General features: G+C 44.4%; 1 protein-coding gene across 2 annotated transcripts in view; it reads left to right on the top strand.

Annotated features, from left to right (window-relative positions):
- Positions 1-1,365: 1,365 nt before the first annotated feature.
- agap3 (ArfGAP with GTPase domain, ankyrin repeat and PH domain 3) overlaps positions 1,366-18,843 on the top strand; it is a 110,843-nt gene continuing 93,365 nt past the window's right edge. Inside the window, exon 1 of one of the 2 annotated variants that reach the window (XM_035633195.2) lies at positions 1,366-2,337. In XM_035633195.2, coding sequence (XP_035489088.1) covers positions 1,968-2,337 — 370 coding nt within the window. In that variant the 5' untranslated portion in view covers positions 1,366-1,967. The remainder of the gene's footprint in view (positions 2,338-18,843) is intronic. The other variant, XM_035633190.2, reaches the window with a different exon arrangement.

The raw sequence follows: 18,843 nt of genomic DNA on the forward strand, positions 1-18,843 counted from the left end.
ATGGTTTAGACATTGCTGTTGAGGGATCCTTCAAATTTAGGTTAGGTCTCCCTCATTAGGAAGCACAATATGTCAGTCATCAAACGAGTTGCTGACCTGAAACAACATCATCCATAATGAAATGAATAAATAATGATCTCAATCTTTGATACAGCGCGTTCTTTTGGTCAGTGAATTTGCATTTGTTCAGACACATTGCTGCTGTACCAAAGAATAATAATAATAAAAAAAACCTGTATGTGTCATAATGCAGCTGTTTGGACATGTGGAATATTATCACAGTTACCACAACACGTATGGTTACATAATGCATTAAAGAAAGATAATTAGAGAAACATATGAAAGAAAGAATGTATAAGCATCACGGCACATATTCAAGTGGTTTTAGAAACTAGGTATGCCTTTAAAAACACTATGGGTATTCACCCTCCATTATATGCGATTCACTTCCTTTTTTGTGTGCGCCAATTTTGGCAGTTTTTTATTTCCTGTATCAAAAAGTGTGACCTTAAAGTGTGACCTTTGTTTTTTGTTTGTTACAGCCATGATCAGTCATTATCTGCTGCAACAGCCAGTGGAACCTTGACTGACTGTGACAGTCATAAGGCCTCTGACAGCTGTTGTTGTGAGGCGCATTGATACCAGCAGGGGGCTCTGTCCCTCCCCTCAGCAGAGTGACCCATATCACACCATTTCACCATCACAGATTCCCCAATGTGAGCCCTTTAGACATGTAGTGAAATTAGACAACGTGTGCATGACGTGAACAAAGAGTTGTGTCCAAAACACCAGTGTCTCTTTTGTTCAAAATGTAGCAACTTTTAAAAGTACACACTACACGTCTGTGGTTTGTTTGTGTGTTTTTGAGGTGTGTCGTTCTAATCCAAAAGATACAACTCCTTGAAATTGTTGTATTTTGTGTGCCAGTTGTGCTGTTGAATCGGAAATACTTCAACGCGGAGATATGACATGATTTTTCCTAAGAAATAAGATTACGATGAATAACAAAGGCAATGCTTTTCGTTACTGCACGTCCACGTGCGCGTGCACGTAGGCGGGAAAGTGTGAATGTGTGGGACACAGTCGTGATTAAGTAAAATATATATATATATATATATATATACAAATCAAAAGCCGAGACAGTAAGAGCTTTGACGACGAATGGCATTCACAATGTGACTGCAGCATATTTGAGTATCTTGCAGCAGCCAATTTATTTTCATGATATGTTTTTTGGGGGTGGTTGCATAACTGTCAGGTAGGTTATTTTAATAATGTGCACGTTGCGATTTTTCTCCCCCCCCCCCCATCCCATCCGCCGAACCTCCAATCACACCCTCCCCCATCCCAAGTCCAATTACGTGATGGTGACGTCGCAGCCTGCGGAGGAGGGCGCTGCGCACGGACCGCTGGGACCGCGGACGACTCGACGTCTGTTCCGTTCCCGGCGCAGAAACGACGCACTCGCGGCAGCGGACCAGGGCGCCTCGCCGAAGCCGAGCCCATTGTCTCCTCCACGCCGAGCAGCCGAGGACCGCGGGTCAGACGCAGGCAGCGGTGCAGCCCGCGAAGGAGTGTCCGAGCGGTAGGCATCGCGGCGTTCTCTCGCCGCAGAGCAGGGGGGGGAAGAAACAAAAAAAGAAAAAGAAAAAAAAAGGGGGGGGCCCCCTGGACCGATCCGGCCGGCGACGAAAACATGAATCACAGTCGAGTTGTGATGATATGAGCAAGAGCCGCGTTTCGTTGCAATTGGCCGCCGACCACTGCTGCTCCTGCGCCGACCAGCCCCGCGCGGACTCCCTTTTGTTCGCTGCGCCCCGAGCGCGAATTCCAGTCCGCACGCTTGTGCCGCCGCGGTGAACGAAAAGCGAAGAGAGAGAGAGAGAGAGAGAGAAAAAAAAAGAGTTAGTCGCTTTCGGAAAAAAACAAAAACCCCAAAAAGAGAGAGAGAGAGAGAGAGAGCCACGATGAATTTCCAGTCCAGCGTCCCCGTGTCCGGTATCTCGCAGCAGTCCCAGCCGGCCATGCCCACGCCGGGCACGGTCCCGGCGCCCGTGCCCGTGCCGGTGCCCCAGTCCATCCCGTCCCAGTTCGGATCCGGCTCGTCCGCGGGCTCGGGCGCCGGTCAGTTCGGCTCGGGCGCCGTGTCGGGCCAGGCCGCCCAGCCCGGCGCGGCCGGCGCGCAGTACGTGTTGTCCAACTCCGCGGCCATCAGGGCGGAGATCCATCGGTTCGAGTCCGTCCACCCGAACATCTACGCCATCTACGACCTGATCGAGCGCATCGATGACCTGGCCCTGCAGAACCAGATCCGAGAGCATGTGATCTCCATCGAAGGTGAGTGCGGGAGGGGGGGGGTCGTCCCGGGGCTTTCACTGTCGTGTGCTTCCCTTTCATTCATTAAGGGTCGGGGGGAAAGAAGGGGTGTCGTTTGGAGGAGGGGGGGGAAATGGGACCCCTTTCCCTTCCTTTCACTCACACTTGGGAACATTGTCATGGGCTCATACAACCACAGTGTCAACAATCACACTTTTGAGGTTGGGGGGGGCGTAACAGATCTCATTGTCCTGCCCCCCCCCCCCCATGCACTGCAGGGTAAAACAACGAAAAAAAACCCTCAATGGCAGTCACAAGAGGCCACTTGTTCATTAGCTCCTAAAGATCAAAAACTGGTTCTGCAGCTTCATGGCATCTGCTAAAGTGACATGTTGTTTTTCGCCACCTCACCCACTTATGTCTGATTTTGTTTTTGAAGCCATGTCAGCGAAGGAGATGCTGCCAAATGGGATATCACGTGTTACATGAAAGTGAACCGGAACAAATGCAGCGGCACACCGACACATTGCACAGGGAGCAGGGGGGGGGACGGTATAATGATGTTCCCCCACCAGGGATTGGCATGATAGACATCAGTGGGGTCGTTGGAAAGTCAGTCAGAGGGCATATTCTTTGTCACACCTGAAATCAAGTTCAAATGTTATCGCCTGTCCACGGAAAGAAGGAAGGATGGATGGATGGATGGATGGCAGGTGACTGTGAACCAGACCACGCGGGTGCGTGGAAAAGATCCAGCAGCCTGTCAAATCCAAAGTGAGGACGAGGATGATGCACTGACAGATCTGCGAGTGTTGAAATTATGGTAGCGCTTTCCTATGCATGTGTTTTTTCCCTTCCCCTCTCTACAATTCACCCACTCTGACATAGCAGACAGGTCGAGCCCTCTGCCGATCAAAGTCAGCTGTCATGGGCCTTGAGGAGTATTACGGCAACATTTCCACCAGTGGGTCCAACAATATCTATGATGGCATTCTCGTGGGAAAAAAAATCCTCATTTGGTTTATTATGTTGCTAGAATTTGAGGGGGGGGGGATTGAAAATGATTGAGACCAGACGGAATTATGAGTTGACAGTGCAACAGATTGATAGTTAGTCTAAGATAATATTGTTGATTGTAATATATTTTGTAAGGGCTATTGTGTAGTAGTCGACTGTGGTACAATTTGAGCACTTTGTCTTTCTTCAACACAGACAATGGGTCGGCACTCAACAACTACTGTTCCCATGAAGCTCTGACAGCACACCGGTGGCAAAGATTCACGGGAAATGTTGTTGAAAAAGGGTAGTCGCTTCGTGCAACTTGAAGGAAAAGAAATGATTGACTTAATGCTTACTTGATTTGTAAGTTATCAACAGACCTAAAGATTGACAGAGACGATCGAGACAGAAGTTCTTCCAAGTGGAAAAAATAATATTCAAGCAACAATGGTAAAGCTTTAGGATTTATCGTGGTTCCGCAAAGCAGGCAATGACGTGATGAATTTGGTACCCTAGGAAAGAATCAGGGCGTTATGTAGAAGGTGGAAATGAAAGGAAATATACAGTATGATTGCCATGTTTCCTTTTGAGGAGAGGATGCTTTTTCTTTTCCTTTTTTCCCCTTGATGCCTTAGGTCGGTTGCATAATTTACTCAGTGAAGGCATGTCTTTATTCTTTGTCTCGATAGAATAACACTCAAGCCTTTTTATGAGTTATCTCTCTTAGATGTAGCTTTTTAGAACCGGAAAGGGTTTTTGCACGCTTAAGTCACAGTGGAGTTCTGATCCAAACATTTTGTTTCTTCCCTCTGAATGATTAGCAAACAGTTGACCCCAAGGACAACGCCGCCGTCAGCGCTCTTCTGCTTCTCATACACTCGGAAAGCATTCTAGGAATAATATTCTATATACAGCTATAGCCAGCCAACAGTGTCTTGAGTTGTCACATCTGTAAGGCCGCTGTACTTAAAACATAGGGGCTGCATTGTTGGCATCAGTGTTTACCGTAACTTCTGTTGGTGAACAAACTGTGACCCCCCCTTGTGATTAGTGATCATAAGTAACATAAGAAATATGCCTTTACTCCCCGATTACAAAGTGCTGCATGTTGAACCTGACGAGCACTGTTGATGTTGCCTCAGTAGGCTGTCACGTTGTCTGTGTTGGGCCTGGTATCCCAGTCAATAAAAGCAAAACAATGATGTGGCATTACGTTTACACCTACAGCCTTATATACGAAATGTAAAAATATTTAACCCCAAGGCAAAAATCCCCTGGCAAACAACAAAATAGGCTCAGAAAAGCAAAATAGTCCGATTTTTATGAATCACATTGGTAGTCGCACGTTGTTAGGGATGGAATTTGGCTTTGAATTGATATTTCTATATATATACACTGTATGTCAGAGGGCATAACAGATTTTGATATCCTTTTCACATCAAAAAACAGTGAATCAACCATTAGATGTACTACTAAACCAAAAGCAGTTTCCCTATTAATTGTAACTTAGTGGCCAGTAGAAATCAACAGGAGACCAACTTGTCTCCACCTGCACCGTGGAACTGCAGATCTGTTCCTCCTCAAACTTGCATCATTGCAGACTCTGTTGCTAAGGAACCAGCAGCTCATGCATTTAGCTGAAAATGTTGACGAGAGTGAACAGAAATTACAGCCCCTACAAAATGAATTCCCATCGTTACTTAGGTCTGGCTGTTGTTTTGTTGAGCAGATTTATATGATGATGGCAGATCACGCTGGTTTTTGGGATGTTTTTTTCTTTTTTGCCTCACATTGTTCCCTTTGCAGCGATTGATACTCAGATTGCTGTTTGGTGTCTGTGAGCCAATCTGTGTTAAATTTAAGAACAAGCAAAGGCTTGTTTTCCTCTTCGATCTTTTCTTGAATAATGTTTGTGAATACGAGACAACTGACACCTCCTCTGATTTAAATAAGCAGTGAGAATGACCAGGCCAGGAAATGTGTAAGCAAAATGGCAGTGCCAAAATGTGGAGAAGTGGATTGACAGCTAAAGTCTTCAGATGGATAATTCACTACTAATCTTAATCTGCTTTCAGACATGCACTAAAGTCCGGACATATTCCTGAACCTCTCCGGAGTGGCTGTATGTGGGGGAATACAAATGTTCGTACATGTCGCTCGGAACTTGCTTCGGAAAATCTCTGGAGAATTTACACCGATCGAGTGTTGATGACTGAAAAATTGCTTTCCCCAGCAGAATTCTCATCATGACATGCCTACTGTAGGCTCGACGCCACAGAATGTTCCGGAGATTTTCCTGTTGCTGTGAACGTGTCTGACCCGGGACCTGCTGCGTTCATCATATGTACACGGCAAACTCCGGAACATGCCTGGACCCAATTTTCCACACACTTCCTGGAGTTCATGTCTGAAAACAGCTCATGTTTTGACCACAGATCCAGACACTTACTAGTCTCCCGTACTGGATCACCTGACCCTTGATTTTCTGTTAGTTTGTGGTGATTTGATGACACACAACTTTAACCAGGAAAACACACTATGCGAGGAAAACGTGAACCGAGTGAATAGTAAATGGAGGGGATGGAGCTAGAGTCTGGGTCACAAGTTTGATAATGCAGGAGACAGTTGTATTTAAGTGGTCCAAATTCTCTGACAAATTTTCAAGTAATGAAATTAGCAAAAGGCAACTGACACGTGGTAAACTTGGGACTCTGGTTGCCCACTCTCTGGTTGGGGAAACAGCCATGTGCAAGTTCCCATACGTCTATGACCTATGACCTAAATGACTGAGGAGCTTCATTGACATGATGCCACAGTGACTCTAAAATACCCAGGATTAGATGTTGGGGTTGATAGTTTGGCGAAGAGGCACTCGATCAATCAGGCTAGGGTAAAAGGTGGTTTCCTGGAAGACATTTGGCCTAATCTGTACGTTTTCAGTGGCTTCTGCCAGTGGTCTTTAGTCTGGGAATAAATGTAGGTCAAGGCTTTATCTCCACATGAGCCACCAGCTCATAGATACTCTGTACTCTTTGTTCCGTGAAGGAACATAATCAGTTGTATTTTCAAATTTCTCAGACTCAATGACCAACAGATGGGTTCACGGTGATATCTCGCTAGAAAGAGCAAAAATATTTTCTCTCTCTTGTCCGGACAGACCGGATACCAATTAGAATTAGCAAATAAATACAAATTACGTTTGTTGGTCTGCACGGAAGCATGTTACGTCCTCAAGTGTCGCCTCCATCTTCGTCAGTGGCAAACGAACCCCTCTCTTGATACTCCAGTGTGAAGACCAGTCCTCTCACCAGTGGCCAGCTGACAGCCTCAATGTAAAGTAATGCGATTGGTGCAGAAGAAACAAGATGTTTGTTGCAGATGAATGTTGAGCTGGCAGCCAAGAAATGCAAGTTCATCTGAGGATCAGCTGATAGAAGGTTAAATCCCTTCCAGTCTGTATATGAGTCACACATTTTCATGGGGAGAAAAAGGGACACAAATAGCAGCAGAAGTGTGAGGACATTTTTTCCACATTGGGTGCTGTGCATGGCTGTATAAATAGTTCCTGACCTTTCATATTTAGGCACAATTATAAGGAATTATGTACTTTATATTTGAAATATGCTCATTTTCATCGTGGCTTTTGCTGTTATACCTTGAACTAGAGTGATGGACCGGGTATTTTTAGCCATTCATTTCAAAGTGGAGGATTGTTCCATTTACAAGGCTATGCCCTGGGAATAGTTTCCTTGGGTTTTATTTGCAATTGGAGTTCTGGTTTTCTACCCTAATTTCTATTCTAATTCAACCTGTATGAAACCATTTTTCCAAGGACTTGCTGTAGGCAGTCCAAAGATGAGTGGACACGCGTCTGATGTTCAAAAGCACCTGTGGAGTGTGCACAAGAACTGCACAGGCCAGTGAAGAAAAAGGGCCACGGTGACGTAAAGGCTTCTTGTTTGAGCCTCGAGGTGGCATTGCACTTTCTTGACGGCGGGTTTTTTAAATTTCTTTTCCGGACACTGACCTGCTGTGTGTATCGCGTGTGGGTTTCCTCAAGCCAAGTGTTAGGATGTTACATTGATGTTACCTAGTATATTGAGTAATTGCTGTGTTTTATAAAGCTGCAAAAGCTCGAACTGACTTTCATGTGTCCAACTGGCCCGGGCCAATGTCGGAGCAAGGGCAGGCGCCTAAACCCACTGCTGCTCAAGTGGGTTCTTGGGATTTCAAGAAAGGACTAATAATCTCACACAATGGGACATTGTGCGCTCAAATAGCAGTAGGGACGACGCAGAGAGACACAAAAAGCACACAGACTGGAGCCTCGGAGCGCTCTGTTGGCGTTGTGTAGCACCTAAGCAGCTCCCTGGTACACACTGCATCTCTCTTGTAGTCAATTGCCCGGGAGGGCATGAGCAGAGGGCTCATCTGCTAATCACAAGCAGGGAATTATAATAATGCATATTTCTATTGATACAGAAGCATGATTCTGTATCCTCATGGCCACTGAGATGTGAAACGGAAATATCTTAATTAACACCGTTTTCATTGACCATATGCTGCTATATTGCAGCTTTTAATTCAAGGTTCCTGATGGTTAATGTAGTGCACATTAATGCAGGTCGAGGTTTTCCAGTGTGATGTAACGGTATTGAGTTGAGTGTGTGTGTGTGTGTGTGTGTGTGTGTGTGTGTGTGTGTGCGTGCGCGTGCGCGTGCTTTGATGAATTGGGCTTACACTTGTCACTGCGGGCCATCTGCGTCAGGAGAAATCTTCACAATGTGCTCATTATATTTCAAAACTGTATCTGTGAATAGGGATTAGAAACTATTATGGAGTTAGAAATGTCTGTCAATACCACCAGCTGCGTCTCCTACACGGCGTGTCAATGTAAATTGCTGTTAATGTGGAATGCTGGTGTTTATAGAGCAGAGTAGAGCAGCTCAGTAAGTATTTACTAGTTGTAGATCTTGTGCCCAAATAAAGCCTCACACAAATACAACTGTGAAGCATGGAGGAGGTCCAACCATGGCCTGTTTATTTTTTCCCTTTTCCATTTTTCTGTGCACCGGGCCACATGAACAGCACAGGTTATCTGAAGAAATATGTAAAAACGACATTATTTTCTCTTAATACAGAGGCACTTATGACATAGTGTAAGGATGGTAGTTGTTGTCATTGCTCCTTTATTGAGATCCGGACCTGTATAATGTGGTGCACCCAGAGACTGTGTATAGAAATTGATGTAGTCGACAGGTCCAAAAAGTGAAGCCAATGCGGAAGTGCTTGAAACCTGTGTCCTCTGAAAGGACCAGCAGTGGGCGCCTCCGCTGCTGGTCCTCTATTTATATCAGTTACCATTTTCCTGAGGAATTTATGGTCTCAATCCCTAGTTTCAAGTCCTCTTCAACACAGCATGATTTTAGCATTTTGTTAAAATGCTAAACTCGAGGCTTCATAATTACAGTTCACAAACCAATGGGTGACGTCGTGGTTGGTTGTCACTTGCACGCAACATGCATGCAGGTAATGTGAGTGGTTATTAAGATTGGCCGGATGATATGATGTAAGTTGCGATGTGCGACTTTGGTTGTTGAAGTGCAGGTGGATCCGGACAACGAAGGTGTATGGCATTAAACAGGCCAAGTAGTCGCTGTGCTCTTGCTTTACCCACACCAGCTCTTCAGTTAAGTAAGGAGAAAACCATGCCGTAGGATACCGTGAAGACTGGAAGCAAGGAGAAACTGCTAGCATTGCTCTCTCTGAAGTAAAATAACAAAACTGACTACTTATGAAAGTGTCTGTTTAATCTGTACAGAAAGCGGAAAACAATATGATGTTCATCCGGAAGCTTTGTAAGACAAATGCAAATGGTTCGTTTTACATATGATATCTGAGATTTGTGTGAGATATAGAGGTGTTGCTATGAATATTTCTGTATTCAGTCAAAGCCAGGCTATAGCTGTTTATCCCTGCTTCCAGGAAAAAAAAGCCTCCTGACTCTAGCTCTGTAATAAATGCACAGACATGACAGTGGTATTTAGCTTCTCATATAACTCGTGGAGAGAAAATAAATAAAAAAAAAAAAAACGTGTCACAAGAAATCAAACTGTGCATTCAAGTCAGCGTAGCCAGACTAATACTCAAATACGTATTAGTCTGGGACCTCTCGTTCATTTTTTCGATCTCCAAGAGGCGTTACCAACGGACGCAGAATCATGTGACGACTGTTTAGCGACGTGAAAATGTCACCAGACCAGAGCAGAGGGGAGACGCCAGTGATGATGAGTCCACAACGTCTGTGAACGAGTGTTGTGGTTTCTGTGGGAGAAAATTTGAACTGAAAATTGATGCTTTTAGTTAAATGCTTGTCCGTCAGTGGCAGCCTTGGGTGTTTACAAAAGTGGCTTCCGCGTCGTGCTATAAACCCCGCCCATTGTCAGATAATGGGTTGTGATTGGACCGACAAGTTTTCCGCTGGAGAGCAATCGCCTCCCAATGGAGGGGATCCAGACCGCAGTCTGGCAGAGCACATTTAAATGAGCTCCCAGCGTTGGTCTGGGTCCCAGGTTAGTTTAAGACTAGGTGATTTCTGAAAACCAGAAACGTGCAAATCAACTGGAGGGTACACATTTCATTTCGGTTACATCAGTGTTTCATTGAAGACGGATCCAGTTACGGAGATGGAAAGAGTCTCCTCGGCTGCACCTCGCGTCCCAGAGGTCTACAACGCCGCTGTCGAGCTTTGAGTCGAGCCTGTTGGTGCGACGTGACACGGATTAATCTGAGCGCCACGAATGTGCACGCGGCTCCCACGTCAGTTGCTCAAGTGGGGATTGATAAAGTCTAAGCTTCTTTTGATTTCCCATTCAAGACATTGTCAGATCCTCGGCAGCATACTGCAGCAACTGAACCACCTCTGTGTTGTGCCTGGCAAGTATCGGGTTTCAGCCATATTTAATCCTTGAGAGCAGCGTTGGAAAAAAAATAAAACACTTTACATCAAGCGTACGTCGTCACAGGTTTATTCTGGGGAGAGTAGTAGTAACAGACCCCCCCCCCCCCCCCCCCCCCTCTTTGACAGATGCTCACCAGATAACAGGGTTTGCACATGCCTCACTTTCTGAAGACTCCCTGTTTTGTGAGCAGCGCGTACGGTTTCTCTCTCTCTCTCTCTCTCTCTCTCTCTGCAGCCTCAGAAAAGCTCATTACATTCCCATTGAAACGCATTTCAACGCCGCAGCCGACGCTCCACCGTGGGTCAGCAGAGGTGATCTGAACTGGTGGAGCTGTGAACAGAGCCTCGGTCTGAGGGCCCGGGAGGTCTGCGGGGTCAGAGTGTCATTTCTGCGTCAACCCTGCTGTCCTCTCCCTACTGCAGCACCATAGCATTGGCTTATTGAATGTGACACTATCCTCCACAGCAGAATGTCCTCCATTGTGCCATTGAACAAAGGCTCTCTCTCTCTCTCTCTCTCTCTCTCTCTCTCTCTCTCTCTCTCTCTCTCTCTCTCTCTCTCTCTCTCTTGATGGACAGCTAATTTTTTTCTTGTGTTCTGAATGAGGAGGGAAGGGGGGCGAGCAGGTCAGGGGTTTTTTTTGGGTTTTTTTTTTTGAGTATACTCATCCTAATCGCTCATGAGCAGAAAGTGGAGGGTTGTTTTCTCTCTGTCATATTCTGACATTGTTAATGGCTCGTGTGGAGTAGGTCTGATCTAATGTTTCATTGAGGGGAAGAGCCATTAAATTTCTGTGCGGAGTTCATTTCGAATCGCTGGGTTTTCAATACAGAATAAGAGATTAGAGTTTCCTGCTGCAGGGATATTGTGAAACGGCAAGGGTGTCGCTTTTGCGATTCAATTTCCAAATGACAGTGTTCTATAATATATTGTATGTGACACCGGGAGGTAATGAGATGGCACAACATGGCAGTGTTGTACAGTATCCACCACAGTAGGAGCAGTCGTCTTACTCCAAGTAGAGTGGAAACAATTAGTGGATTCACAGAAAAATGACTGGCAAGTGGCAACTATTAAAAATTAATAAAAGAAAAAAAAACTAAAACTAAAAGATTAGTGGTTATATTTTCTAGTATCGCAACAGTGAGACCTCTGCTTTTCTTAGTCATTTGTTATAACAAGTATTGGTATGACAAAACAAGCAATCTGAAGACGTCACCCTAAGGATGCAGGTGTTTTTTTCTTTTGAGAGCGGGGAATATTTACTGGCATTTCTTAGCCCAAACAAAATGTTCCTTTTTCAAGGTGACGTTTTGTCTGACCAACGGTTCAAACCCCCCAAATATTCAGTTTGCTTTGTATTGTAAATGAAAACATCATATTTTTATCCCTTAAACAAATGTTGTTTGTTGTTTTTTCGATTCAAACAATGACTTGTGAAAATCGTTATATTTAAACTTTCTGTCAAATGATCAGTGATAAATAAACAATAAGTAGCAGATAAGGTTGTATTGTCTTGTTATATTCATAACATCTACCATTTTCTCGCTCTGTTTTAAGGCGAAGACAATTGTTGTCAGGTAAATTTGCCATAGGCTCTCAATTTGTGCGTCATCCATATCCTATGGTGGAAGTGCTCCCGCGTCCTGCCAGTGGGGTAGGGCTGGAAACAGATGGCTGCTGACTGAGGAAGGGGTTTGGAAAGCAGTGAGTGAGCAACAGATGGAAATGCGCATATGCCTCCAAGTCCCCTCAGCCTGCCAGCAGTCCCGTGACTAACTGTGGGAAGATTCTGGCGTCGGCCAGGTTGGGGATGGATAGAGGATCATGGTGAAGAATGAAGTGTCCTTATAATACAAATGGTCTCTGGACAATTTCACTTTGGTAGGATTCCGATTCTTATTTAATCGGGGATGAATGGAGAATTGTGGCGATGAATCGGCCTCGAACGCAGGATCATTTTTATAAATCCCCACTTAGTTGTCTTGTTCTTCAGGTGCGGATGCCTTTTCTCTATACAGGGACTTTTGTATCCCTCGGGGGTACATTCTCTTCTCAGAATGTCGGATGGAGGAAGTGTGGCCCTTCAGTATGTGAGGCCATAGTGCTGCAGAGAGTGTTCGAGTTATAGCTTTGGTGTTGGAAGTCGTTTTACTCCTGCTCTTGGAGAGCCGTGTAATTGAGAAGACGCAGACTATTTTAAGGTTGCAGTCCTGCGGAAATTCAAGGTAATTCCCTCAAGTGCTCAGGGACGTGTCACAGTTTGGTTTTTTTTCCCCCTGCATCAGTCAATCTTCAAGGACATGCCCTGAGTTTGTTTGTTTCCACATGAGGCTGGTGGAGTTTTTCCTCACGAACGTGACTGTTCTGAAGAGCTGCGTTGTTCCTCATCTGGCAGTATTATTGCTACGTCAGCACGAGAGGAACCAAGTTAAAATCAGTTACTATTTTACATATTTCTTTGTGTATTTGTGATTAAGACTCTACGTGCATGTGGCAGTTTGACATTTGCACCTACACTTGGCTGTAAATTGTAAGTCCGTAATTTATTTATCACTACATTTCCCGGTTTATTGTCATTGAACTCAGAATAGTTCCCGCTTTTCTTTGCCAACACTACTTTCCTGAGGTTAGCTCTCTCGTAGGCAGCGTGTGTTTAACAAGTGCCAGCTGAGTGTTATCACACAGGTCCCACATTCCTTTTGTAGATGTCATTGTTTTGATGGTGTTCCGACATGTCCTCTGGCCTCGTGTGTGCCGTCTTCAAACAGCTCACTCACATTTCCCAGTATATATTTTTTTTGCAGATTATGGGAAAAATTCATGTCCTGGTGGGAACAGTTTGGAAAAAAAACTGCGGTGGACAGTTGGTTTTAATAAATGATAATAAAAAAACCAGCTTGAGTCTGTGCTGAAGCATCTGTTTCTCGGCTTAAGTCTGGATTAGCCGTGATATTTTTGGTAACTTGTTTTGTGAATCATAACTAAACTCTGTGGAGGGCTTGTTGTGAAGAGATGTTTTATACTGTGGGAATCATTAGAGAGGAAGTGTAATGTGACCCCCATTTACTGTTTATACCCCTGTTTCCTGCTTTCTCTGAATGGAATAAGCTGAAGTTGTTCCACTGCTGAATCCCGCTGGCCATGACCCAGGGCTGGTGGGGTATGTGAACTGCATGCACAGCCCCTCTTGGAACACAGCAGTTCCCATTTTGGACCCGACATCTGAGGGTTTTTTTCAGAATGGCCTCTAATAGCACAGGACATCGCCTCCAAGCTGAAAAGATTTACTTACTGCAGCAATCTGTGGCTCTTTTCATGTCTGTATTTGTGTTTGTTGCCATCGTGCCATTTATCAATACTAACTTAAACAGCTTTGAATAGGCCCTACTGCCAGTGGTGCATAGACCAGATGCTTCTAATAACCTATGACTGAATCACTAATGAGACAATACTTAAAAACTGTGGACCATCAGAAAACGATTTATGTTCATTTTGAAGCAAATAACTCACTGTGTTGAGCATGAATCCTAATGATAACATTTCAAGAGGCGAAATGGTTGATATCTCTTTGCGTGTAGGGAGCTTAATGAGTTCAGTGCTGCAGTACTTTTCATATGCATATTCATGTGTAAATCACGAAAAAAAGAGTGTTTGCCCCATCTAATGAAAGTAGAGCCTCTGGCAGAGAGACGCCGCACTTATCTCAGGGTTCAGCCAAAATTATGGTAAGCCACAAAATGCCAGGACGCAAGAGGCCAACGCCAAACATCAGAAAAACGAGCGAATCAAGTCTGAAAAAGTCATTTATAAGCGTCATATTCTTGCCAGCTACCCTGGGGATTTGGAAGAAAAAGGTTAGTGCTAATCAAGAGCCATATGGTCCTTTTTTAAAATTTGTATTCAGTACTTTTGATTTGATGCAGTGCTGCAAACAGGAGTTACTGTATGGTCCCCTGTGTGAATGGACACTCTGCGGTTCCCATTTGATATAAGCTGTTCAGTGTCCTGCCCCGGGGCTGTGCCAGTGCAGCTCCTCGACAGCTCCGGTCTGGATGATGACATTTTATTTTCCTCGCCGAGGAGCCTGGCGTGAAAAGTGCACTGTTCAGCAGCCTGACGCTGTTCTCAGAAGATGACTTCTCCCTTGATTTCTTGTTTGCGCACTGGAACAAACTTCGGCCCTCGAATAGAATACCTTACAGTTAAATAGGAGGAATGACGGCACTCGCGTGGCCATGCCGTACATCTCAGGGCCTCGCTGTGCTCTTGGGTCCGTTCTGTTGTGAAACTGGACCAACTGTTGTCGAGAGATGCGCCCCGCATTAAAGCATTAGCGCTCCATTTGTATCCATTTTGCAAGACATTCTACAACACATTTATTGCTTCAGAAAATTGGATTCTTAGCAGCACTTTGCTGTTGACTTGCAAAACTCTGCTACTGCAAGTCCTCGCACTAAAAGTATGTTTGAAGTGAGCGATAACTCACATTGCTAATGTTTTTTTAGGGCCTCTCCGAAAGTTATTTCTCACTACTAAATCGTGGCTTTTCACATATTTGGCTTCAAGAGACTTCGGCTCAAAAAAGGATATTTTTTGTTTTGTCAGAATCTGGCATGAAATCTGGCTTTGGCCAAAGAATTGGCGGATAATCTAGGCCCAAGCTAATTCAAAGCCACATTTTCTCTGTTTAAACAATAAAAAAAACAAAACTCTTCCTGTGGTCTCTTCATGCCAATAGGGCTTTTAGTAAATAGGACCCTACCTTTAGTGGGCTGGCGAGTGAGAGCCTGGGCACGATTAGTGGTCCACTCTGAAAACTAATCCTTTGGCCACTCTCACCCGATCAGATTTTCAGATTGTCACATTAGGTAAAAAGTCCATTCGACTGAAAATCTCAGTTTACATTGTCAGGACAGACACGGGTCATTTAGCATCAGCAGCCCAGGGGGCCTGTCCTCATGTCTGGAACGAGTCTTCCAGGCAGAGAAACTGGTAAGTGAATAGTTTTACTTTGCGGCGTGATGCATCTCTGTCTGAGCTTAGTGCAGATCTGCTGGTGGATGGGTAGGCAGTGGCACGTGTTATGTAACACTAGTAGGTGGCTGGAGTAGCTCTGCGTGAGTGTGTATGTGGTGTTTTCTGGATGTGTGAATTTCCCCACGCACAGGCCCTCGCCCCTGACCTGAATAGCCCGAGGAGAGGGATGCAACAGGGGTTGCGGTTAGTTTCTTGGGGGGTAGGGATGGAGAAGGTGTTGGAGCTGTGTCATGTTGTGACGGAGCTTGGGGAATTATGGTTGTCGGGGGGGGGGGGGGGGGGGGGGCTTACTGCCTGGGAAGCCTCCTGACACTACATGTCAGACACAATCAGTCTATACCATTTTCCAGGATTATAGCCACCCTGTTTCTCTTCTTTCTCTGCTCAGTATCTCTGTAGCCTCTTTAGCAGATAATTGACCTCGTATCACACTGACTGCTGGCTCAGACCCCTTTTGTTTGCAGCTGGTCCAGGACTAGACATCCTTATTTCTCACAAAGAAAGGATCAGATCTCATCAGATAGAGTACCCGGAGGGCGGGTCGACCTGAAGTTGTCTGAGACAGAGCCACTGGTCCGATATCTTTGTTTTTGATGGGATAATTCAACACAGTATTGCACAGCATTTGTCCGCTGAAACCATCTACACGGGATTGTTTGCAGCAGTGAAATTACACGTGAGAGAAATTTAAAAGTTCTGGTCCACCGTGAACATGCAGGTATTCACGTTCTATATTCATTTATTTAAGTTTAAGGTCACAGGCAGACGGAGCGTGCACTTAATGAGACGCAGGCGAATGTCACTGTCATTGGATGGTTTGCCGATTAATTGACGAATTGATCTTCAGAAAATTTAATCTACAGCCATTTTGATAATCAGCGACTTTGGGTGTAATTACGCTCAGCTTGTTCTTGGACTGATAGTTGGATAAAACAAGGAATCTGAAGATGCCATCTTGGCCTCTGGATAATTATAATGGGGACATTTTTGTAGACAAATCATTCATTGAGAAAGTAGTTGTCAGATTTACTGTTATTCGCAGCGCTGGGACAGAAGGACTGGGGGCTTGCACCGTCATCCTTTTGTATTAGTTGTAGTTTTATTCCAGAGTTTATTTGTGTTATTTATGTGGCATGTGTGTTTTGTTGCGCATTGTCATAGTGTCTGATGATGCATCTACTTCGCTGCCGGTGGAACTCAACAAGCTATTATATGATGCATCATGTGAATTAACGGGTATATGGCGATGACTCACTGAAAATTGTTCGGGTTGCATATGACCACTGCTGAGCAATGCAACACCTCAGCCTGCACTGACTCAAGGACAGGGATAGCTACCGCACAGCCAAACATGGAGCGGTTTTGGATGACTGTGAGTTATTGGACATACAGTGGAACTGAGAGGAAGCACTCCACACATTGATTTTTCCTCAACATGGAAGCAGTTTAGTTTTTTTTTAATTATATATATATAAAAATATATTTATATATATATATATATATATATATATACAGAGCCTAACTTGGAACATTCTGGATAATTTGTCCTTCTCCTCGTGTCCATCTGGAGAAAATAACACCCACTCGAATCAGCGGATTCCTTGTTTGTGAAGACCTCTGTGGAGCAGATTTAAATGTTCAGAATGTTATATAATGCAAAAAAACCAAACTTCTACGAGTTGTCCGTTGTCAATTATATCCTGCAAATCCATGCAGTAGAGAAGCATACTTTCTTTTTCTACGCATGAGGCTTTGCTCCGGCTGTGATTGTTCAGATAAAGGTTGCCTTGGACTTGCACTGGATTTATTATATACTCTGCCGGACCTGAACCACTCCAGGTGGACAGGAAGCCGCTGTAAATGCAGGGCAGTGACAAAGAAAGTGTTTTGACATGGCGTCTTTTCAGTGGCATTGCCCTGAGATTTCTTTCGATGTCCGGATGGTTTCTAGCAGGTCAGGGAGAATAGGGGAGGAGGGGGGCAAGGATAGACACACCGGGAGATTGAACCATCTTAAACAAGAATCGTACTGAGCAGAGTCTGTGGACTGGAGCTCCAACAGCAAAACCAACGATGACTTAAACTGCATAAGAAAACATCTCTGATGTCCCTGATTGCTTTAATGCGATGCCACTGAACAGGAATGACGCCTGATATCAAGGTCTAGTATAAGCGCAGGACACTTTCCCACAAAAAGCCACCACAGTTTAAAACGAAGAGGTTCAATCTATCACTTAACTTTGATGTGACATCTCAACTTAGTGTTGACTTCTCACAAAAATGTGAAAATGTCGACCATATGGGCATAAATCATATCCTGACAGCTTGTGTTTCTTTGCGATGACTTCATAAATTATTCATGTGATATTTTAGAGCTACATCATTCAACTCCTTTATTGAGTTATGCGTTAGTGTAGACAGATTGCAGTGTCACGAGCAGCAATCAACTAAGTGAACTGTCAAATTAATATACACTGATGGAAGAAAAAAATTCATGTGGTCGCTTGAGAATTAATTCTGAAAGGTGTCAAACCTGGGCTGATATTGACAAGACATGATTGAGAATAAACAGTGACAATAACATTGACATGTGTTGATAGTTCACCCAGAAAATCAGGTGTGTCCACAGATTTCTCTATTTTACCACAGCATGTACATTAATGCTTAATCTGAAATGGATTGGATTTGATCATAGATCCCTAGAATAATCTGGTGGGATTGGGTATATCCGCAAGTAGGCTCAGGGGTCACAAACACTACTCGATTAGGGTATACATATAGGGAAAAATAAATAATTGATTCATAATGGAAGACACTGTCTCAATCAGTAACCCACTGATGTCTGAACTGATTTATTTTCAACTTAACATGTATTGAACTACTAATTGATTTTCCTTCTTTCCTTCCCCTCATGCCCTCGCCGCCATGGGACCATCTTGACGAATCCCCAATATTATGCAACTCTGCAGGTAAGCTGCGCAAAACACGGGCCACAATGAACACATGCTCAAGAGCAGTGACCATATTGTCATATATTGTTAAATGGTTCAACTAGATCCGACTCATTGCCCTCTCACCCTCAGTGTTACGAACAGCCAGCTGTTAAGATTGTATGAGTACCTGTGTATCGGCAAGGCTGTGCTATGTGGCAATGGCCATCTGGACAATGTGTGTGACAGCAGATACCCTGAGGGTCACGGGACTCGATAAGGACTGAATAAGAAATACTAAAATATTTGCTTTTCATGGGCTCAAATGCCAAAAGAGTTTTGACTTCCTGACTTGATATAATCTGTGTCAATGTGCACCCATGAGCCTTTTAATGTGTTGACCTGGCTGATGTCCCATTCTAATCTGTGGAGGGACACAGTGCACATTTCACGGCGGCACATTGACCCATTGTTTCCGTATATAGAAGATATTTCCAGTGTTATTATTTCTGACATATGCTCTGTGAAAGGAAAGGGGAGCAAAGAGCCCAGGGCATGTTGTAATCAGGGCAGTAGTGATGATGTATTAAGGTCCC

Source organism: Scophthalmus maximus, chromosome 5, assembly GCF_022379125.1.
Source record: "Scophthalmus maximus strain ysfricsl-2021 chromosome 5, ASM2237912v1, whole genome shotgun sequence".
Lineage (NCBI taxonomy): Eukaryota > Metazoa > Chordata > Actinopteri > Pleuronectiformes > Scophthalmidae > Scophthalmus > Scophthalmus maximus.